Here is a 19,712-nt window from a genome sequence, read left to right on the forward strand (position 1 = left end):
GTCTGTGGATTGTGGATTCAGAAAGATTATGAGTGACTTGTATGTCATCAAAATGCAGATGATGCATCAAATCACAATCCATCATTGTTTATTTAACAGATTTGACGTCTGCTCACTCACTTCTATCTGTAAATCAGAATAAAATGATTCATGGTGGGATTCTCAGTATCACACAATAAAAAACGTCAAATGTTGTTATGAAAGCACAAGAAATGGGGAAAAAGTGCTGATATCCCATTACTGTCAGAACGATAATGAAAACTACCGACTTCCCCCTGTACTTTACATACAACAGAAATGATAAATACACCATCATGTAAACCATAAATCTTTTTTGTAAAATAACATTTGAAATAAAAATAATTTAGTCTGTGACCTGAGCAGCTCTCTGCCTGAAGTTTACCCTATAAAGTTAAAATACCTGTCAGGAACTGAAACTAGAGGCTAAATGTACAATTTATAATTAGCAAATGATTACCCTATTGTCAGAATAGGGAAGAAGAAGAAGAAGAAGAAGAAGAAGAAGAAGAAGACACTAAAAACACTTCCTGTTCTTAGACCAGTTCCAGCTAAAGCTTTTGAGCTTGTTGTTACAACATCACAACTGTAGGAGGCAGGAGGACTTTTGTGTCTAAAGACTGAAGGAAAATGGTTTAAGTACACAACAAGTTTTGAATAGTGAGGTTCAGAGAGCAGATAAACCTTGACAAGCAGGAATGTTAGTTAGAGCAGGAAGGACATTTTAAACTGTTTTATTAAATTATTGTTAAATTAATGTTTCTTAATGTTAAACACTGGTGCAGTGCAAACTGAACCAATGTAATTTAAAAGGTTGAATTAAATTAAATCAAACGTCTTATATGTGGTTGGTTCTCTGGTAGTTTAGTTTTTATTTTTAACCTCAGACTGGTGGAGTTAAGATGCTGGTTCCTTATTTCTTTACCACATAGTCTCTGTTTTTACACTGTTGTCAGTGTGGATATGAGCAGTTTACCATGTAACCTTTTCACCTGAAAATAGAACAATGATGCTGTTAGAAAGGAAGGAAGTGGACTAACAAGAAGCTAGTCACACAAATAGTTTCAATATTTTGGTCACTCAAACCTTGAAGTAACACAACAAATAGCCTGTAAGAACCTCTGAATGTTGTTGATTTTCTTTATTAAATCTGTTTATTTTGTTCTTTTTTCCTTTCAAATAATATTGTGATATTGGTAACAGCACAAGCACAAAATAAAAAACTAGTCTCTAGTTAGTCCACATGTTCTATAAAACCATACTCTAGTCTATCTATCTAACCATCTTGTCATTGAGTTTAACATTTAAAACTACTTCCTAGCTAATGATTGAATTCATTTCAGTTTTTGTTTAGGATTTTAAAAAGAAAAGAAACAAACAACCATTCAGACTCTCATTGTCTTTTTAATCACATTTTACACAACATTCTCTACTTTTCTGAAAAAGCTCCATGTGGCCCAATTACCACATCATTTTTGACAGGATTTATACAGTATGGTACATTTTAGATGTTTTGAACACACTATCTCATGACCTAAGGATGTTTTCACACCTTATTATGTTTGCTCTGGAACGAGTCACTTCACTGATGATGACTTTGTTAACTTGTAGTATTATCACACAGATAAAAATCCAAAAGTACCAGAATGTGTTACTTCAAACTCTGCAGAGTTCACTGAATGTCCTCTCTGCTTATTGGTCAAATGTGTCTGTTGTGGCAACAAAACAGTAAATGTCACCAGTCATCTGTGGATTTGTTGCTATATGTTGTTTTACATTGTTTCGTGTTGTAATTTTGTCATGGATTGTTTTACTGTTTTGAGTGTTAAGTTGTCTTTTTGCATGTGTTTTGATCTCCATGCTGTTTCTTTTGACTAATCACCTGATGACAAACACCTGTGAGAGCATTGGGGGAATTTAAAGTGTTTTCCTTTAAGCTTGAGCTCATTGTTTTATTAAATATTGATGGTCTTAATTTGTAATTGATCTGTAAATCCACACTGTTATGCTCCCACCTGATCATAAGAATCTATCTATACTTACAGAATTTGCAGTTCTTATATCGCACGGATTGTTTTTTTTCTCCTTTTTAGATTTTTTATTTAAAATTGAATCTTACCCATTTTATATTTTGACCCTCCTCCTCCTTCATCCCCACCCCCCTTGCCACATAAATACAGGAAGAAGATTCTGTGTTGTGGACTTTACTGCAAGTTTTTGTCAGATTCTAGAGACAAATACACGAGGTGTGTTAACACAGGTTAGTTTTGTATTCAGAATATTCTAAACAAAAAGGTAAAATGATATAATGTCTGTCTTTGTGATACTGGGACTACTGATCTGCATAAAGGCACCAGGTAAGATAAGAACACTTCTTATAAAATGTTAATGACAAGTTTGGCAATGATGCAAAAACGAAACTTCTTTATCACAAATAATAAAATGAACATGGTTTAGAGGGCAGGACTCTATTTGTTTTTACTTTGTTTATTAGAAGGTCTATTTCTGCCACAGCTGGGGAAGGAACTATTATTAGGGGAAACCAAAAACAGGGAAATCTGTCTTAAATTAATTCTATTATTAAAAGATACAGACTAAGTTTAGATTAGCGTTACTGCTCAAATATATCTCATTTAAACTTTGGAGCTGTTTCTGCACAGAACAAGGGCTGTGCATGCTGTGGAGAGCAGAAACCGTTAGAGACCAGGAACTACAGCAGTTGATGTAAAACAGGAATTCAACTTCCTGATCTAAAAAGTATCTTTGCTCTCAGAGACATGTGACAAACAAAAGTCTGACAGTCAGTGCTGCACATTTAAAGTTTATGTCTGTGACCAAAGGAAAATAATCAGTGAAGAAAATAAGTTAAATCTCTCTGTTAGCTTGAAAAAGACAAAACGGAAGAAAGTCTTCTGTTTTTGTTCATGTGTTCTTCTCTGTTCAGGTGAAAGCTGTTCTTATATTTACCAGTAATACTGTGGTTGTAGTAGTAATATTCATTAAGAAACAAATGTTTAAATACTTGTAATATAAGATTTCTAGTCATGTTACTAACAGACTGTTGGCTCCACCACAGACACATTTTACCTTAGCTTACTGACCTTGTTTCATTTTGTAACGATGTCTCAGCACCAGATATAAGTCGGTAATAAAATATGATTCACTATATTCACTATAAGAGGTGTTTAAAGCAACATTCAGTACAACATACAGTATATTGTTTTTAATTTCATATTATGTGTCTCCTGTTTCTGCAGGATCCAGAGCTGTGACTCCTGTGTTTGTGCAGAAGGGAAATGATGTACTTCTAGATGTCAAAGCTGATGTTCCTGAGGATTTTATACTTCTTGTATGGAGATTTAATGGAAGTGATGTTTTAGTAACATATTCACCTGGTAGAGAACCAACAGTCTCTGACGGAGTTGAGTTTTCTGTTGTAAATTACTCTGTGAAATTGAAGAATCTACAAAAGACAGACAGTGGAGTTTATACTGCACAAATAACAGGGGGTAAAATACAAATAGAAGTTAAATACGTCGTCACAGTTCAAGGTATGTGTAACATCCTCCTCGAATTAAAATGTTTTTATTGATGGTCTGGTAGTTTTTTATTTCCTTGGGTTTAACTCCACAAACCAACGTAAGAGTAAAGTAAAACAAATACAAACAATTAAAATAATGTCATTATAACTTTAATACAATACACTCAAAACCTTACAAATGCGTGAACAAACCTTGTTTCCACTTCGACTGGATCTAAACAAAAATAATTAATGAATTAATTTAAGTTTTATTAATATTTATTAGGTTACTGTGCGCTCGCGCCGTATAATCACATTCTATCCACTTCCTGAATTGGCTCTTCAAAATAAAATGCCCGTTCAAATAGGAAATTCCAAAATAAAAAGCAATCGACAAAACTGACTATACAGCAAAACCAATTACACTCAAATATTTGCCTTTGAAGTCACTTACAGTAGGTTTGTTAACATTTCAGGCACTGATACTGAGAATCTGCTGCCATGTTTCTAAACTGTTTCACATATTTTTTTCTGTCCTCAGATCCAGTGTCTCCAGTTAGTTTGACAGTGGACTCTGTGTCCAACAGCTCAGACTCCTGTAACATCACTGTGACCTGCAGGACACAGGACTCTAACATCAGCAGCACTTTTAGATGTGTGAATCAAATCTGCAGTGAGGACAAAAGAGAAAAATCAAAGACCACAACCTCTGGTACTTTTCTCCATGTCAACCTTGTGAATGACTCGATCATCTGTAACCACAGCAACCAGGTCAGCTGGACCACAAACACAGGACAAACAAAGATTCAGGATTTCTGTCAACAACATGATGGTAAGAATGAAAGACAAGACAACAAGTTAATGTACAGTTTGAACTGTAGTTAAATAAACAGTGGACAGTGGAACTGTCAGTTGTACATTATGAATGTTTTCGATTTTATTTAAAATAAGGTTTAAATAACTTATTTTAGACTTATTACAAATTAAACTTTTTATTAGATCTGATCTCTTTGTATTATTAAAACTGCAGTCTCTCAGATGTGCTTATTCATTATGTGTAGGAATCCACAACTGTTTATGATTTGTTGTGACAATCATCTGTGTCGGTTATAAAATCTTTATATCAGGATTTTAAGCCTTTTATAAGATAGTTTGATGAACTATTTTATTACCAGTACCTACAAAGACGAGCTTTAAAAGTTTTCCACTCTGTGAGACTTGAATTATTTATCTCTGACACCCAAACCTGCTATTAGGAAGGACAGAGGTCAAAGGTCAGTGTAGTATAACAACCACTGTTGTTTGTTGTGTTACAGTGACTTCTGTCATCTCTTTCTGCCTGGTGAGGACAATTGTGTTCTCTGCTGGTCTGATTATTATGGTGACTGCTGTCATCAGTGTCCATCTCATCGAGAGGATCAAGAAGAAAAAATAAAACAAGTCTGCACCAAACAATTTTTCATCCATATTCTTATTTAGAAGCACTAAAGATTAATATAAGGTCAAGTTACACATGTTTATTTTTAACAAACATTTGATTTTCATTAGTATGTGATTTATGCAGGATGTATGTTTTGCAGATTCAGTTTCATGAACTAAGAAAAAAAAGCACCTTATACAAATTCTCTTAAACCATGACATATTCTACTGGATGGTTTATGTTCACTTTGTGTTTGTGTGAACCCTGTTTGATTTTGTAATTCATTTCTTCAGAATAAGTAGCAGCCTACATGACACCATGTGTGCTAGTAGACAGTAGATTTTCTTTATGTTTTCATTTTTGCCTTGAGAATATTCTGAAAACTCAATGAATATATTAAAGAAAGATCATTGAGAAATGAACCGCTTTGTCAAGTACAATGAACAACCAACAGCAAATAAATAAAAAATAAAAGCTGATAAAAACCAAAAATAAGCTAAAAAGAACTGAACTTGCACAAACTCTTGTGCAACAACTAACCCTAGTTCATTTTAAATTACTAATCTAATCCAAAGTCTAATCAACTATTGTTTATTTCTTTCTTCAAAGGAGCCTAAACATTTCCTGAAACAGAAAACATCACTCTTCATCATCATTTCATGGATTTTTACATTCAAAAGTGGACAAATTGACAAATTGTTGTATTTAATAATATCAGTGTTTATAAACTGCTGTCGAACATTAATTAATAGATTTTTTCATTTTAAAATCCTCACACTCTGACAGTGGTTTAAACAGGAAGAACACACAGGAAAGCTGTGGTGAGAGCAACAGAACACTTCACATTCAGTTTATATTGGAGGAATCCAGTACTCTAATAATGTCTTTCTTTGTGATACTTGGACTATTGGTCTGCATAGATGCACCAGTTAGGAAAAGAAAAAAACTGTTGTTAACAGAATTTGTAATGAATTAAGAGCATTTTTTACATTACACTGAATAAGAAGTATAACAATATGGATAGAGATGTGTTACAATATTTTTGAAGAAGGTTTTTCTTGAAACAACACGGGATCAACACCAGCAACATAACCTGCTGCACTAGAAACAGACATCATTATACATTGTTCATGAACCTATGTAGCACTACAAGTGCTCATGTTTAGAATATCTTTTTAAATATATATAAATGGTGGTATAAGGTGATTACAAGCAGATAATAATAAAAGTGCAGATGATGGTGGATTTTGCAAAAACAATGAAAATGGCGTCACTTACTAAGAAAAAGAACCACAGGGTAACGTATGAGAGAGGAGGACGTTACATACAGGTGGACTATGATGTATGCAGGAGCTGTAACTTGAAAAAGTTAAGACGGTGGAAGGTGAAAGATAAAGACATTTGTATGAGAGGAGGTGAGTCAGATGCAGGGTGGCATCAAAGGTATCATGATAATTGGGCATCTACTGCAGAAGAGAAGAGAACTATGAAGGTACAGAGCTACAGAGAAAGGGAGACAAAGAGACTTGGTGGTGACATTAGAAAGTTCAGGAAAGCATAAGGTGAAAGAGGCGGAAGAAAATTTAACTGGAATAGTAAGAGAGATGAGAGCAGTAGACAGGAGTACGAGGTGACGTAGAGTGGATGAAATGGAAAAACTACAGTTAAGCAGTGGTCTGAACCATCAATCTGTTACGATTCCTCCCTCTGCCCCTGTCTGTTATGTTTGTTCTGTCTCACCCTCCTGCCACACACCCACATATGGACTTCCTCTTCCCCCACTCTCCACACTCTGGACTAATTACGGACTCAATTCACCTGTTACTCCCTCTGCTTTATAAGCACCCCTCAGTCCTCAGTTGATTGCTGGTTTGTCACACATTGACTTCACCCTGTTTTCATTCATGCTGCACACTACTCCTCCACATCTCTGGTCAGTCTGTTTGTTCGTTTGTTTGTCTGTGAGGCACCTGTCTGTTTTTGGTTTGTAGGTTTTGATTTGTTTGGTCTGCGTTTATGCAGCATTTTTAGTTGATACTTTGTCCTGTTAGTTTTGTATGTTTGTTCCTGTTTGCCTGCCTTGCGCAGTGATTTTGGTTTGTCACTTTGTACATTTGGTTTGTTAGTTTCATGTCCGCATTAGTGCGTGGTTTTTTGTTGGCACTTTGTATGTTTGGCTAGGGTTTTGTTTGTACTTTGTAGCACCGTGTGTTCGGGTCTCTTTCTTTTGATACTTTGTTAGTGTTTGTTAGTTCCCTGTGTCCCCTGCCCTTTTTGTCAATAAATATGTACTTTTTGGTGTTACTCGTTCGTCCCGTTAGTCTGTTCGTAACACAATCACTGAATATTGATTGAGAGTTTGGGTTTTAGAATTAATTTGGAAAATAAATCAATTACAAAATAATAAATAAATAATTAGTTCTTTCATTTGTGATTTTACAATACAGCTACATTTTAATAGTGCCATTGTATATTTTTGTGTGTGTGTGTGTGTGTAGAAGTAATACTACTACTATTAACATTACTATTACTATTATTATTATTATTACAAATTAAGGATTTCTGTCAACATGATGGTATGAAAAACAAGACAACACTGCACTGTGGCTCAGTTGTAAATTTTGAGTGTTGGTAGCAAATTTTATTTTTTATTTTTATTAGATCAGATCTCTTTGTATTATTAAAACTGCAGTCTGTCAGATGTGCTTATTGTTTATGTGTAGGAATCCACAGCTGTTTATGATTTGTTGTGACAATAATCTGTGTCAGTTATAAAATCTTTATATCAGGATTTAAAGCCTTTTATAAGATAGTTTGATGGACTATTTTATTACCAGTACCTACAAAGAGGAGTTTTAAAAGTTTGCCACTCTGTGAGACTTGAATTATTTATCTCTGACAACCAAACCTGCTATCAGGAAGGACAGAGGTCAAAGGTCAGTGTAGTATAACAACCACTGTTGTTTGTTGTGTTACAGTGACTTCTGTCATCTCTTTCTGCCTGGTGAAGACAGTCGTGTTCTCTGTTGGTCTGATTATTATGGTGACTGCTGTCATCAGTGTCCATCTCATCGAGAGGATCAAGAAGAAAAAATAAAACAAGTCTGCACCAAACAATCTTTCATCCATATTCTTATTTAGAAGCACTAAAGATTAATATAAGGTCAAGTTACACATGTTTATTTTTAACAGAAATTTGATTTTCATTAATATATGATTTATGCAGGATGTATGTATATGCAGAAATAAAAACTAATTAGTAGTAAAGTAAAATTGCATTGCATCAGAGATATAAAGTAGAGGAATAAAGCAAGAAAAAGTATGTTGTATGTAAATCAATAGAATGGTGGAAGAAGCAGGTGGTCAGTAAAAACATGTTAACTTATACAAATTCTCTTAAACCATGACATATTCTACTGGATGGTTTATGTTCACTTTTTGTTTGTATGAACCCTGTTTGATTTTGTAATTCCTTTCTTCAGAATAAGTAGCAGCCTACATGACACCATGTGTGCTAGTAGACAGTAGATTTTCTTTTATGTTTTCATTTTGCCTCGAGAATATTCTGAAAACTCATTAAATATTAAAGAAAGACCGTGAGAAATGAACTGCTTTGTCAAGTACAATGAACAACCAACTGAACTAACCCAGTTCATCTTAAGTAGCTAATCTAATTTAAAATCTAATCAACCAAAGTTTATTCCTTTTTTTTTTCAAAGGAGCCTAAACATTTCCTGAAACAGAAAACACCACTCTTCATCCTCATTTCATGGATTTTTACATTCAAAAGTGGAAACAATGACAAATTGTTGTATTTTATAATATCAGTGTTTATAAACTGCTGTCAAACATTGAAACTGATCTTAGAGAGGAACTTAGAAGAGAAGGTCATTCTTTCATTTTGATATCCTGACACTCCGACAGTGGTTTTAACAGGAAGAACACACCGCAAAGTGCCAGTCAGCAGACTGACCTCTGTTTTTTGAGAATCCTGTATTTCTTAATGCAGAACTGGTTAAACAAAATATGATCATGGTTTTGAAATTAGAATCTAAAAATCTAGAAGAAACTGTCCATGCATTATTGTTTTAAGTCACACAAGAGGTTTGCATGATGTTCAAACCCTTCTAAAGAATGAGTCTGAAGGTCACTCTGTGTGTCTACATGCTGCTGTTCAGTCCTGTAAACACATCTGATCGGTTCTTCACGGCTCTAGGTGCTGGTTTTGGGGGATTTGGGGGAGTTGGACTTTGCAGCTCTGTTAACTGGAGAATAAATAGTCTCTGGTGGTGAAATGTTGGTGGTGTTTGTCATTTCAGGTCCGTTGTGAAACTCCACCAAGGCGTAGGTCGATGTTACAGGATTCTGATTCTGATCTTGGCCTGGATTGATCTCCTAGAAATGAATCATAAAAGTTTACTTTACACACTGGAATATTTGATGTTTGATGTGAACTTGAACAACACATTTAGACAAATAGATGATAGAGAATCTGGAAATGATTCAGTTCACTAAACATTTGAACAGAAGAAAGCAGCACAAACAGTGTCACTAACATGTTGCAGGTACAGTAGGAGCATTATATGTATTTGTATTATATGTATTTGCAAAACATTACTAATATTTAATTGCATTATTCTCTGTGCACTGGAACTTACAACAGTAAATAGAAAGGACAACAACCAGAAGGCAAGACACCAAAACACCAACTGCAATCCCAGCTGTGATGGCTCCATTGGGAACAACTGTATAAAAAACAAAGAACAAATCAGAAATGTTACTTCCATTTGCATTTAAATTTTTAGTTTTTTTTTGTACAAATTTTAAAAGTTCTGACAATAATAGAAATAATAGTATTAGACCACCAACCTTCCAAAATGTCCTTAAGACCATCAGATCTTATGATTTCTTTTTAAAAGAAAACCAATTTGTCTTTTTCTGACCAGAAGGAAAATACTAATGTATTGACACCCACAGTATTTGGTAACTTACTATGTCTATAGTGATTATTTGCACCTGACAATGAACATTACAAAACCTCCCATACACAATTTGAACCCCTGCTTGATGAGGAGGAGTCATTATTATTATTATCATTATTATTATTATTATTATTATTATTATTATTATTATTATAAGCTATGCCAAATAAATGGCTTTCATGAGCAAAATAGCATGTGGAAACACTTCAAAGCCTTTGTGTATTTTTCTTTAAGCTACGCTTAAAACTCTGAGGTCATGATTCAAATTCAAATTGTAAAATTATGAATATTACTTTTTCAGCTTCTTCCATGATCAGGGTTGCCCCAGAGGAGCCTGGCTTGTGCAGCCTCAGTTTTTGGGGTTTTGAGCAGATTTAGGGGGTTTACTGTCTTGTCCAGGAACACTTTAACAAATGGTGAGACATGCTGCCATATGATATCAAGTAATATTAAGATGTTGGTCACAGTCCTTTTGCACCTCATTCAATGAGGAATTTTGACATGAGCACTAAACTAAAACTGACAATCCATTGACCCATGAATGTTTAAGTGAGCTACAGTCCAAACTGTGCATTAACTGGTTGTCTTGTCTTTCATTCTTACCATCATGTTGGGGACAGAAATCCTGAATCTTTGTTTGTCCTGTGTTTGTGGTCCAGCTGACCTGGTTGCTGTGGTTACAGATGATCGAGTCATTCACAAGGTTGACATGGAGAAAAGTACCAGAGGTTGTGGTCTTTGATTTTTCTCTTTTGTCCTCACTGCAGATTTGATTCACACATCTAAAAGTGCTGCTGATGTTAGAGTCCTGTGTCCTGCAGGTCACAGTGATGTTACAGGAGTCTGAGCTGCTGGACACAGAGTCCACTGTCAAACTAACTGGAGACACTGGATCTGAGGACAGAAAAAATATGTGAAACATTTAAGAAACGTGGCAGCAGATTCTCAGTATCAGTGTCTGAAATGTTAACAAACCTACCTTGAACTGTGACGTTGTATTCAGCTACTATTTTTTCTTGACTTGCTGTCACTCGTGCAGTATAAACTCCACTGTCTGTCTTTTGTAGATTCTTCAATTTCACAGAGTAATTTTTCACAGAAAACTCAACTCTTCCTCTGTAGCCTTCAAAGACTGTTGGTTCTCTACCAGGTGAATATGTTACTAAAACATCACTTTCATTGAATCTCCATACAAGAAGTATAAAATCCTCAGGAACATCAGCTTTGATAACATCCAGAAGTACATCATTTCCCTTCTGCACAAACACAGGAGTCACAGCTCTGGATCCTGCAGAAACAGGAGACACATAATAAAATAAACTTTTAAATAATTTTTTAAAATAAAATAAACTTTTTGTCATTACATTCAAGTATTTCCTTTCTGTCTCTTTTATTGTTTCCTATTTTCACACCCTATGTAAAGTGTTGATTATCCTTTGTAGCTCAACTATTCTATTTTTATTTAAAATTTTATTCAGCTCTAAAAACAACCCTACACATAATGAAATACAACAAATATAACCAATAATAAACTAAAGCAGTAATAAAGATGTTACATTTCCCTCCTCCGGCCAGCTGAGGCAGTGTCCCAGAAGGTCTCTGTCTTTTTGTTTTTGTCTGTTTGTGTTTTACCTTACTTCCGGGGACATGTCTTGGCTGGTTTGAGTGACGTCAGGTGTGTGTTTTTAGCAGGTGTTTTGTGTTAATCATTAGTTTGTCTTGTATTTAAGTCCATGTCTGTGTGTTTGTCATTTGCTAGTGTGTCTACTGTCAATCTCGTTTGTTCCCTGCATCCTCCATTCACCGTATGAGAGACGTATGAAATATATATATATATATATATATATATATAAATAGTTCAAAAACCCTAAGAGGTCCAGTTTATGTAGATACAATATAAGAAACAAGTACAAATAAAATACATGTTTAAAGAAAAGCTTCTAATTTGTTTCATTAATTCCTACATTTACCCAGTTTGTGAGCTTTCCCACCAGGGGGAGAGGATGCTGTGTGAAACTGTTATGAAAAATATGGGGAATATATTTGAAGCTTAAATATCAGATTCTTATCTTAAAAGACATGTACAGTTTATTTTTTGAACTGTATTCTACTAATCAAAACATGGTTTGAGCTGATTGAACATTTGTACATTACAATTTCTTTCACTGTACCAGGACTAACATGAAGGATGAAGTGCTGCTGCCCTCTACAGTAACTTTTTTAAAGTGTGAGTGAGTCTGAGTTTGAAAAAGTAATTAATTGTTTTTTTTTTTTTTTTATGTGATAACACAGGTCCTACAGCCCCAAAGATCATACAAGGGTTAAATATAATATACAATGTTTTTATGTTATTAGCAGTTAACAGTTTATTACAGCATTTGACTTCTCTGCACACACAGGAGGGCTTTCCCAATATAAAGTATGAAAAAGAATAGAACTACCTAGTTGAAGGGAGAATGCATGAAGAGGCATATAGGAGACAATGGTTGTCAATACTGTAAATCTTGTAAACTGTAGTTTACAGATGGGTGAGGTGACTGATGAATTCTGCCTAGACGTTGTTTAAATTGAAAGTAGTGGCTTTTCAAAAAAGTAGTTATTTCTAGTCAAACCATGGTCGGAAAAGCACAGAAGAACTTTCAGTTAGTTGACAGTTGACCAACAAGAGAAAACTAATGGTGTCTAATCCAACAGTCCTGTAGTAAATCCTCCCTTCACAAACCGATAGTGTTCAGATTTTGTTACAAATTTCTTAGAGTGATTTAAGGGCCACGTACAAGAACTGTCAATACAAAGCTTTGTATAGTGTTACAGTACAACACAATAAAAAATATTTTTGTTTTACCTTCACATAAAGTCAGCAGAAAAACGAGTAGCACAAACGGAGTCATTGCGCAGAAAAATCCATTCAAGGAAGTGCACAAGGAAGTCGACCCAAAATAAGGCAGAATCGGATGATCCAACTCTGGCCACACCCAAGGATCTTGTCTTGTCTTGTATAATTTAGCCTCATGAAGTTTCCAATGAATTCATCTGATCGTGAAGGAAAATGAGCCAACGTTGCAGGACTTTGAAACCACACAGAACAGGGACATCTGGTGGTTCACTGTAAGTTTATCATCTGCTTCAACCAGGCTCCTTGTCCTTGTTTTACTTCAATATGTACATAATAAAAAGCGTAAAACAAAACAATTTGTGCTGATATCTGACGGTCATTTATTTGTCACCTGACACCCGACATACATTATTTAATCATAGTTAGTGGTCTTTGATTCTAGATGTGTGTAGTGTTGTTGTGTATATAATGTAAAGTGTCTTCAGGGGTCGCCACAGTGAATCATCCTTTTCCACCTCACTCTATCGTCTTCTACCCTCACACCAGCCAACCTCATGTCCTCTGTTATCACATCCATATATAATGTAAAGTGTGTTAGTAAATAAATACTTTTGAAAATTATATTAACATGTTGATTTTGTGTTTTACTCTACCACAAAATAATAAAATAAAACAATATTAATAACAACAAATATAATAATAACAACAATAGTAATAATAATAATAATGTCACATTTTGGACACAATAAATGCACCATGTCAACATTTTAGGGAACTTATTGTTACTGTTTGCTTTCTTACTAGTCTCACTAATTGTCAAAATAAGTTTTACTTTCACAGCTCGGGCTGTGACAGCTACCAAGTCACTGTTAAACAACAACATCAGGGAGGACTCAGGACACAAGTCACTTTATTGTGGTGTGGATTTGTTTCCTATGTTTTCACATGGTTTGAATTGCTTGTGGGATTTTGTGTATTATAATTTGTCAGCTAAAGCAAAACATTGTTGTCTTCAGTATATAGTGTTTGAGAACCATAATAATTTTTACGCCTACAAGAGGGCTACAGCGCCACCTGCTGCAAAATGAACGAAATGACTCAAAATGATTCGTTCAATTTACTGTTCGAGTGGTAAAGATCTGAATAAGGTAAAAGAATTGAACTTCCCATCTCTACTCTGAACCCTGGTTCGACCAAACTCTGAATCCGGCGCTTCGGACATCATCAATCACTTGATCAGCGCCATTTGACAAATGGACCAGAACATTGTACAGAACCACTCAAAGTAAAACGGGCCATCCCTACTGTTTAGTGTTACTAATCTGTCTCTTTAAAGTTTTGAAACTTGCTTTATAAATGTTCTACTCTGTCATTTTAAGTGTTTTAATTTGCTTCAGCTTTAACAAGCAACAAAAAACGGAAACTTATAAATAAGACGACACTCTAACTAAAACAATACAATAGATTTTTACAACTTAAGAACTTTATTGTTCAAAATTAGTTATTAGTTAATTAGTTAAATAGTTTTTTGTAATATTTCACCTCATCTTCTTTCTCTGTTTCAGATTCAGACTTCTGATTCGTTTTCACAGGCAACACATCTGAAACACTGAGGAACCAGACGGAGGCCAGAAATGACACAAGACTGAGAAACATTTAGTTCCAGGAGAGCACAATATATACATATTTTTATTTAGCATTGGTTTCACACAGGGTTCAGTGTGATATGACATATTCTGACAGACTGATGTATATGAAGAACATCTTTACTCACGTAACTTACTAGAAATGATGATGTGTGATTTACTGGAACTGTTCATGCATCTTATTAGTAATATGAGAAATATCCACTCAGTACTCATTACTACAGTTCTATGTTGTTCTTAAGTAAATGTACTCAGTTACTTTACATAACTGAGCCAAGAATACAGTTCACTCAGACTGGTTTATGGGCTGATAGTTACTGGCTCCAGTCGATACCGGTCCAGCAGCCTGTCAATCACTCAGACTGACATTTGCACCATAATTAATGTAATGATCACAGCAGAGCACGTAGTTCCTCTATACACCAAGAGTCGAGTCCTCACCAGCTGAAAACCAGGACTGAGTTCATCTAGTCTTGTCCGGTCTGGTCCATGATCAGTCACAATGACACATCCAGTTTACTATGGAGAGATCGTGATCATTCTTCCTCAGTGCTGTTCCACAGATCTGCATTTTTGTCTACTCGGCTGCTGCTGGATTTCAGGCCTCTGCTGGGAGTCTATAAATAATAAATGTTTAAAAATATTACCTCAAACACAATTTAAAGCATTCAAGACGAAAACTGTTGAGAGATTAGTCTTCCTCAGTGTTAATGCTGCTAAAGCCTCTTCTTTCATAGAGAGTTTAATAGATAAGAGTAGAAACTGACCAGTCTGTGTCTGCAGACTGTAGACACACTGGTGCCTTTAAACAAACCGTACTGTGTTTAGTTCTTCAAAAGCACTTCCTTAAACTCGTAAAACTCATGTTTTTCTGTGAAAAACAGAAAAACTGCTGATAAATTAACACAAGGACAAGGCAAGACAAATACTGTGTATCCTGTTGGAGACATCAGACTGACACTGGTACCTGAAGTGAAGCAGAGAAAGATTTGTTCTCCAGCTTCCTGGGTTTGAGGTCTATGGATTGTGGATTCAGAAAGATTATGAGTGACTTGTATGTCATCAAAATGCAGATGATGCATTAAAACACAATCCATCATTGTTTATTTAACAGATTTGACGTCTGCTCGCTCACTTCTCTCTGTAAATCAGAATAAAATGATTCATGGTGGGATTCTCAGTATCACACAATAAAAAACATCAAATATTGACAGTTGTTGTTCTGAAAGCATGAGAAATTGGAAAAAGTGCTGATATCCCATTACTGTCAGAACAATAATGAAAACTACCGACTTCCCCCTGTACTTTACATACAAGAGAAATGATGAATACACCATCATGTAAACCATGAATCAAAGGGTTTGAAAGAAAGAAAAATAACATTTGAAATAAAAATCATTTAGTCCGTGACCTGAGCAGCTCTCTACCTGAAGTTTATCCTATAAGGTTTAAATACCTGTCAGGAACTGCAACTAGAGGCTAAATGTACTATTTATAATTAATGAATTATTACTCTTACTAGCGTCAGAATAGGGAAGAAGAAGAAGAAGAAGAAGAAGAAGAAGACACTAAAAACACTTCCTGTTCTTTAGGCCAGTTCCAGTTAAAGCGTTTCAGATCGTCGTTACAACATCACAACTACAGCAGCAGGAGGTCTATTCTGTCTAGAGAGTAAAGGAAAATGACGTAAACTAGTACACATGTTCTTAAAAAAATTCTTAATAGTCTTGCTTATCATCTTGTCATGGAGTTTAACATTCCAAACTGCTTCCTAACTAATGATTGAATTAATTTTAGCTTTTGTTTAGCAATAGGATTTTAAGCAGAAAAGAGACAAACAGCCATTCATACTCGTAATTCACACCCAATTTAGAATCACCAATTAATCTACTGTAACTGCATGATAGGAGGGATAGAACCCATGTGGAGAGAGAATATTCAACCTTTACACAGAAATTCACTCAGTCAAACAATGGATTTAAACTGAGGTTCTTCTTGCTGTGAGGTGACAGTGCTAAACACTACAACACAGTACCACCAGCGACTGTGCCTAAAATGAATAAGTATATATATTTAAAAAATCCAAATTCTCTGCTTCAACATTTGATATTTTGTGTTTGTGCTGTTTATAACAAAAAATTAGTATTAGGTAAATGATTGCATTTTTGATATGATTTATATGGTACAGTATATATGTTTTGCATACTCTATCTCATGAACTAAGGGTGTTTTCACACCTTAGTATGTTTGCTCTGGAACGAGTCACTTCACTGATGATGATGATGTTAACTTGTAGTATTATCACACAGATAAAAATCCAAGAGTACCAGAATGTGTTACTTCAAACTCTGCAGAGTTCACTAAATGTCCTCTCTGCTTATTGGTTAAATGTGTCTGCTGTGGCAACAAAACAGTAAATGTCACCAGTCATCTGTGGATTTGTTGCTATATGTTGTTTTACTTTGTTTTGTGCTGTAATTTTGTCATGGATTGTTCTACTGTTTTGAGTGTTAAGTTGTCTTTTTGCATGTGTTTTAATCTGCATGTTGTTTCTTTTGACTAATCACCTGATGACGAACACATCGTCATCTTCTTATTTTATCTTATCTTATATCCTACCTATTTTAAATTTTGCCCCTCCTCCTCCTTCATCCCCACCCCCTGTGCCTCATCAATACAGGAAGAAGATCCTGTGTTGTGAACTATACCACAAGTTTTTGTCAGGTTGTAGAGACAAATACACGAGGTGTGTTAACACAGGTTAGTTTTGTATTCAGAATATTCTAAAAAAGGGTAAAATGATATAATGTCTGTCTTTGTGATACTGGGACTACTGATCTGCATAAAGGCACCAGGTAAGATAAGAAAACTTCTTATAAAATGTTAATAACAAGTTTGGCAATGATGCAAGAGTGAACTTCTTTATCACAAATAATAAAATGAACACAGCTTAGAGAGCAGAACTCTATTTGATTTTACTTTGTTTATTAGGATATACCTTTCTGCCACAGCTGGGGAAAGAACTATTATTAGTTGGAAACATAAAGAGGGAAAACTGTCTTAAATTAATTCTATTATTAAAAGATACAGACTGGGTTTAGATTAACATTACTGCATAAATATATCTCATTTAAACTTTGGAGCTGTTTCTGCACAGAACAAGGGCTGTGCATGCTGTGAAGAGCAGAAACCATTAGAGACCAGGAACTACAGTAGTTGATGTAAAACAGCAACTCTGTGTTACATTTCCCCTCTCCGACCAGCTGAGGCAGTGTCCCCGGAAGTCTCTGTATTTTAGTTTTTTTTCTGTTTGTGTTTTCCCTTACTTCCGGGGACATGCCTCGGCTGGTTTAAGGTGTGTGTTTTTTAGCAGGTGTCTTGTATTAAAGTTGGTGTCTGTCCATCGGTCATTTGTGTGTCAACTGCCGTCCTTGTTTGTATTCCGATCCCTCCATTCACCTTTTCATCCACAGTTTATGAGTTTGAGTACAATTAGTCTGTTTTTTCCAGCATTTAGCTGCATTTTCTGTTCTTGTTAGTTCCAGATTCGGCTGTGATTTTGATTTCCAGTTTGTATTACGATTACTGCGTTTTTCTTTGTTATTGAGTATCTAGTTTGCATGCGTTTTGCAGAGTTCCTCGTAACACTCTGTGTCTCCTGTTTCTGCAGGATCCAGAGCTGGGACTCCTGTGTTTGTGCAGAATGGACATGATATATTTCTGGATGTCAAAGCTGATGTTCCTGAGGATTTTACATTTCTTGTATGGAGATTCAATGGAAGTAATGTTTTAGTAACATATTCAGCTAGTGGAGAACGAATGGTCTCTAAACATTACAGTGGAAGAGTTGAGGTTTCTGTGGAAAATTACTCTGTGAAATTGAAGAATCTACAAAACACAGACAGTGGAGTTTATACTGCACTAATAACAGGGGATCAAATACAAACAGTAGCTGAATACATCGTCACAGTTCAAGGTAAGTTTGTTAACATTTCAGACACTGATACTGAGAATCTGCTGCCATGTTTCTAAAATGTTTCACATATTTTTTCTGTCCTCAGATCCAGTGTCTCCAGTTAGTTTGACAGTGAACTCTGTGTCCAGCAGCTCAGACTCCTGTAACATCACTGTGACCTGCAGGACAAAGGACTCTAACATCAGCAGCACTTTTAGATGTGTGAATCAAATCTGTAGTGAGGACAAAAGAGAAAAATCAAAGACCACAACCTCTGGTACTTTTCTCCAAGTCAACCTTGTGAATGACTCGATCATCTGTAACCACAGCAACCAGGTCAGCTGGACCACAAACACAGGACCATCAAAGATTCAGGATTTCTGTCAACATGATGGTAAGAATGAAAGACAAGACAACCAGTTAATGCACAGTTTGAACTGTAGTTAAATAAACAGGGGAGAGTAGAACTTTCAGTTGTACATTTTGTTGGTTGTTTATAATTTTATTTGGAATAAGGTTTAATTAACTTATTTTAGAATTATTACAAACCTAAACCTTTTATTAGATCAGATCTCCACTCTGTGAGACTTGAATTATTTATCTCTGACAACCAAACCTGCTATTAGGAAGGACAAAGGTCAGAGGTCAGTTTAATATAACAACCACTGTTGTTTGTTGTGTTACAGTGACTTCTGTTATCTCCATCTGCCTGGTGAAGACAATCGTGTTCTCTGTTGGTCTGATTATTATGGTGACTGCTGCCATCAGTGTCCATCTCATCGAGAGGATCAAGAAGAAAAAATAAAACAAGTTTGCACCAAACAATCTTTCATCCATATTCTTATTTAGAAGCACAAAAGATTAATATAAGGTCAAGTTACACATGTTTATTTTTAACAGACATTTGATTTTCATTAATATATGATTTATGCAGGATGTATGTTTTGCAGAAAATAAAAACTAATTAGTAGTAAAGTAAAATTTTTGTACAGAATAAATGTTACATCAGAGATATAAAGTAGAGGAATAAAGCAAGAAAAAGTATGTTGTATGTAAATTAATAGAATGGTGGAAGAAGCAGGTGGTCAGTAAAACATGTTAACTTATACAAATTCTCTTAAACCATGGGACATATTCTACTGGATGGTTTATGTTCACTTTGTGTTTGTGTGAACCCTGTTTGATTTTGTAATTCTTTTCTTCAGAATAAGCAGCAGCCTACATGACACCATGTGTGCTAGTAGACAGTAGATTTTCTTTATGTTTTCATTTTGCCTTGAGAATATTCTGAAAACTCAATGAATATTAAAGAAGACCGTGAGAAATTAACTGCTT

General features: G+C 35.1%; 2 protein-coding genes across 2 annotated transcripts; one reads left to right on the forward strand and one right to left on the reverse strand.

Moving 5' to 3' along the window:
- Positions 1-7,936: 7,936 nt before the first annotated feature.
- LOC113171668 (CD48 antigen-like) lies at positions 7,937-12,893 on the reverse strand. The gene is made up of 5 exons (XM_026374200.2): positions 12,786-12,893; positions 10,920-11,228; positions 10,544-10,834; positions 9,617-9,703; positions 7,937-9,353 (listed from the first exon to the last, which is right to left on the reverse strand). Coding segments are annotated over exons 1-5 (735 nt in total). The 5' UTR covers positions 12,832-12,893; the 3' UTR covers positions 7,937-9,351.
- Positions 12,894-17,109: 4,216 nt separating this feature from the next.
- On the forward strand, positions 17,110-19,703 carry LOC113171667. The gene is made up of 4 exons (XM_026374197.2): positions 17,110-17,277; positions 18,093-18,398; positions 18,484-18,771; positions 19,064-19,703. The coding sequence occupies exons 1-4, from the start codon at positions 17,229-17,231 to the stop codon at positions 19,180-19,182; spliced, it is 762 nt and encodes a 253-aa protein (XP_026229982.1). The 5' UTR covers positions 17,110-17,228; the 3' UTR covers positions 19,183-19,703.
- Positions 19,704-19,712: the final 9 nt, after the last annotated feature.

The sequence above is a fragment of the Anabas testudineus genome, chromosome 17 (assembly GCF_900324465.2).
Source record: "Anabas testudineus chromosome 17, fAnaTes1.2, whole genome shotgun sequence".
Taxonomy (NCBI): domain Eukaryota; kingdom Metazoa; phylum Chordata; class Actinopteri; order Anabantiformes; family Anabantidae; genus Anabas; species Anabas testudineus.

Coding starts and splice junctions, on each gene's coding strand:
- LOC113171668 (XM_026374200.2), bottom strand. CDS start 12,831: ATGACTCCGTTTGTGCTACTCGTTTTTCTGCTGACTTTATGTGAAG. Junction 11,229..12,785: donor TCTGCTGACTTTATGTGAAG/GTAAAACAAAAA, acceptor CTGTTTCTGCAG/GATCCAGAGCTGTGACTCCT. Junction 10,835..10,919: donor ATACAACGTCACAGTTCAAG/GTAGGTTTGTTA, acceptor TTCTGTCCTCAG/ATCCAGTGTCTCCAGTTAGT.
- LOC113171667 (XM_026374197.2), top strand. CDS start 17,229: ATGTCTGTCTTTGTGATACTGGGACTACTGATCTGCATAAAGGCACCA. Junction 17,278..18,092: donor GATCTGCATAAAGGCACCAG/GTAAGATAAGAA, acceptor CTGTTTCTGCAG/GATCCAGAGCTGGGACTCCT. Junction 18,399..18,483: donor ATACATCGTCACAGTTCAAG/GTAAGTTTGTTA, acceptor TTCTGTCCTCAG/ATCCAGTGTCTCCAGTTAGT.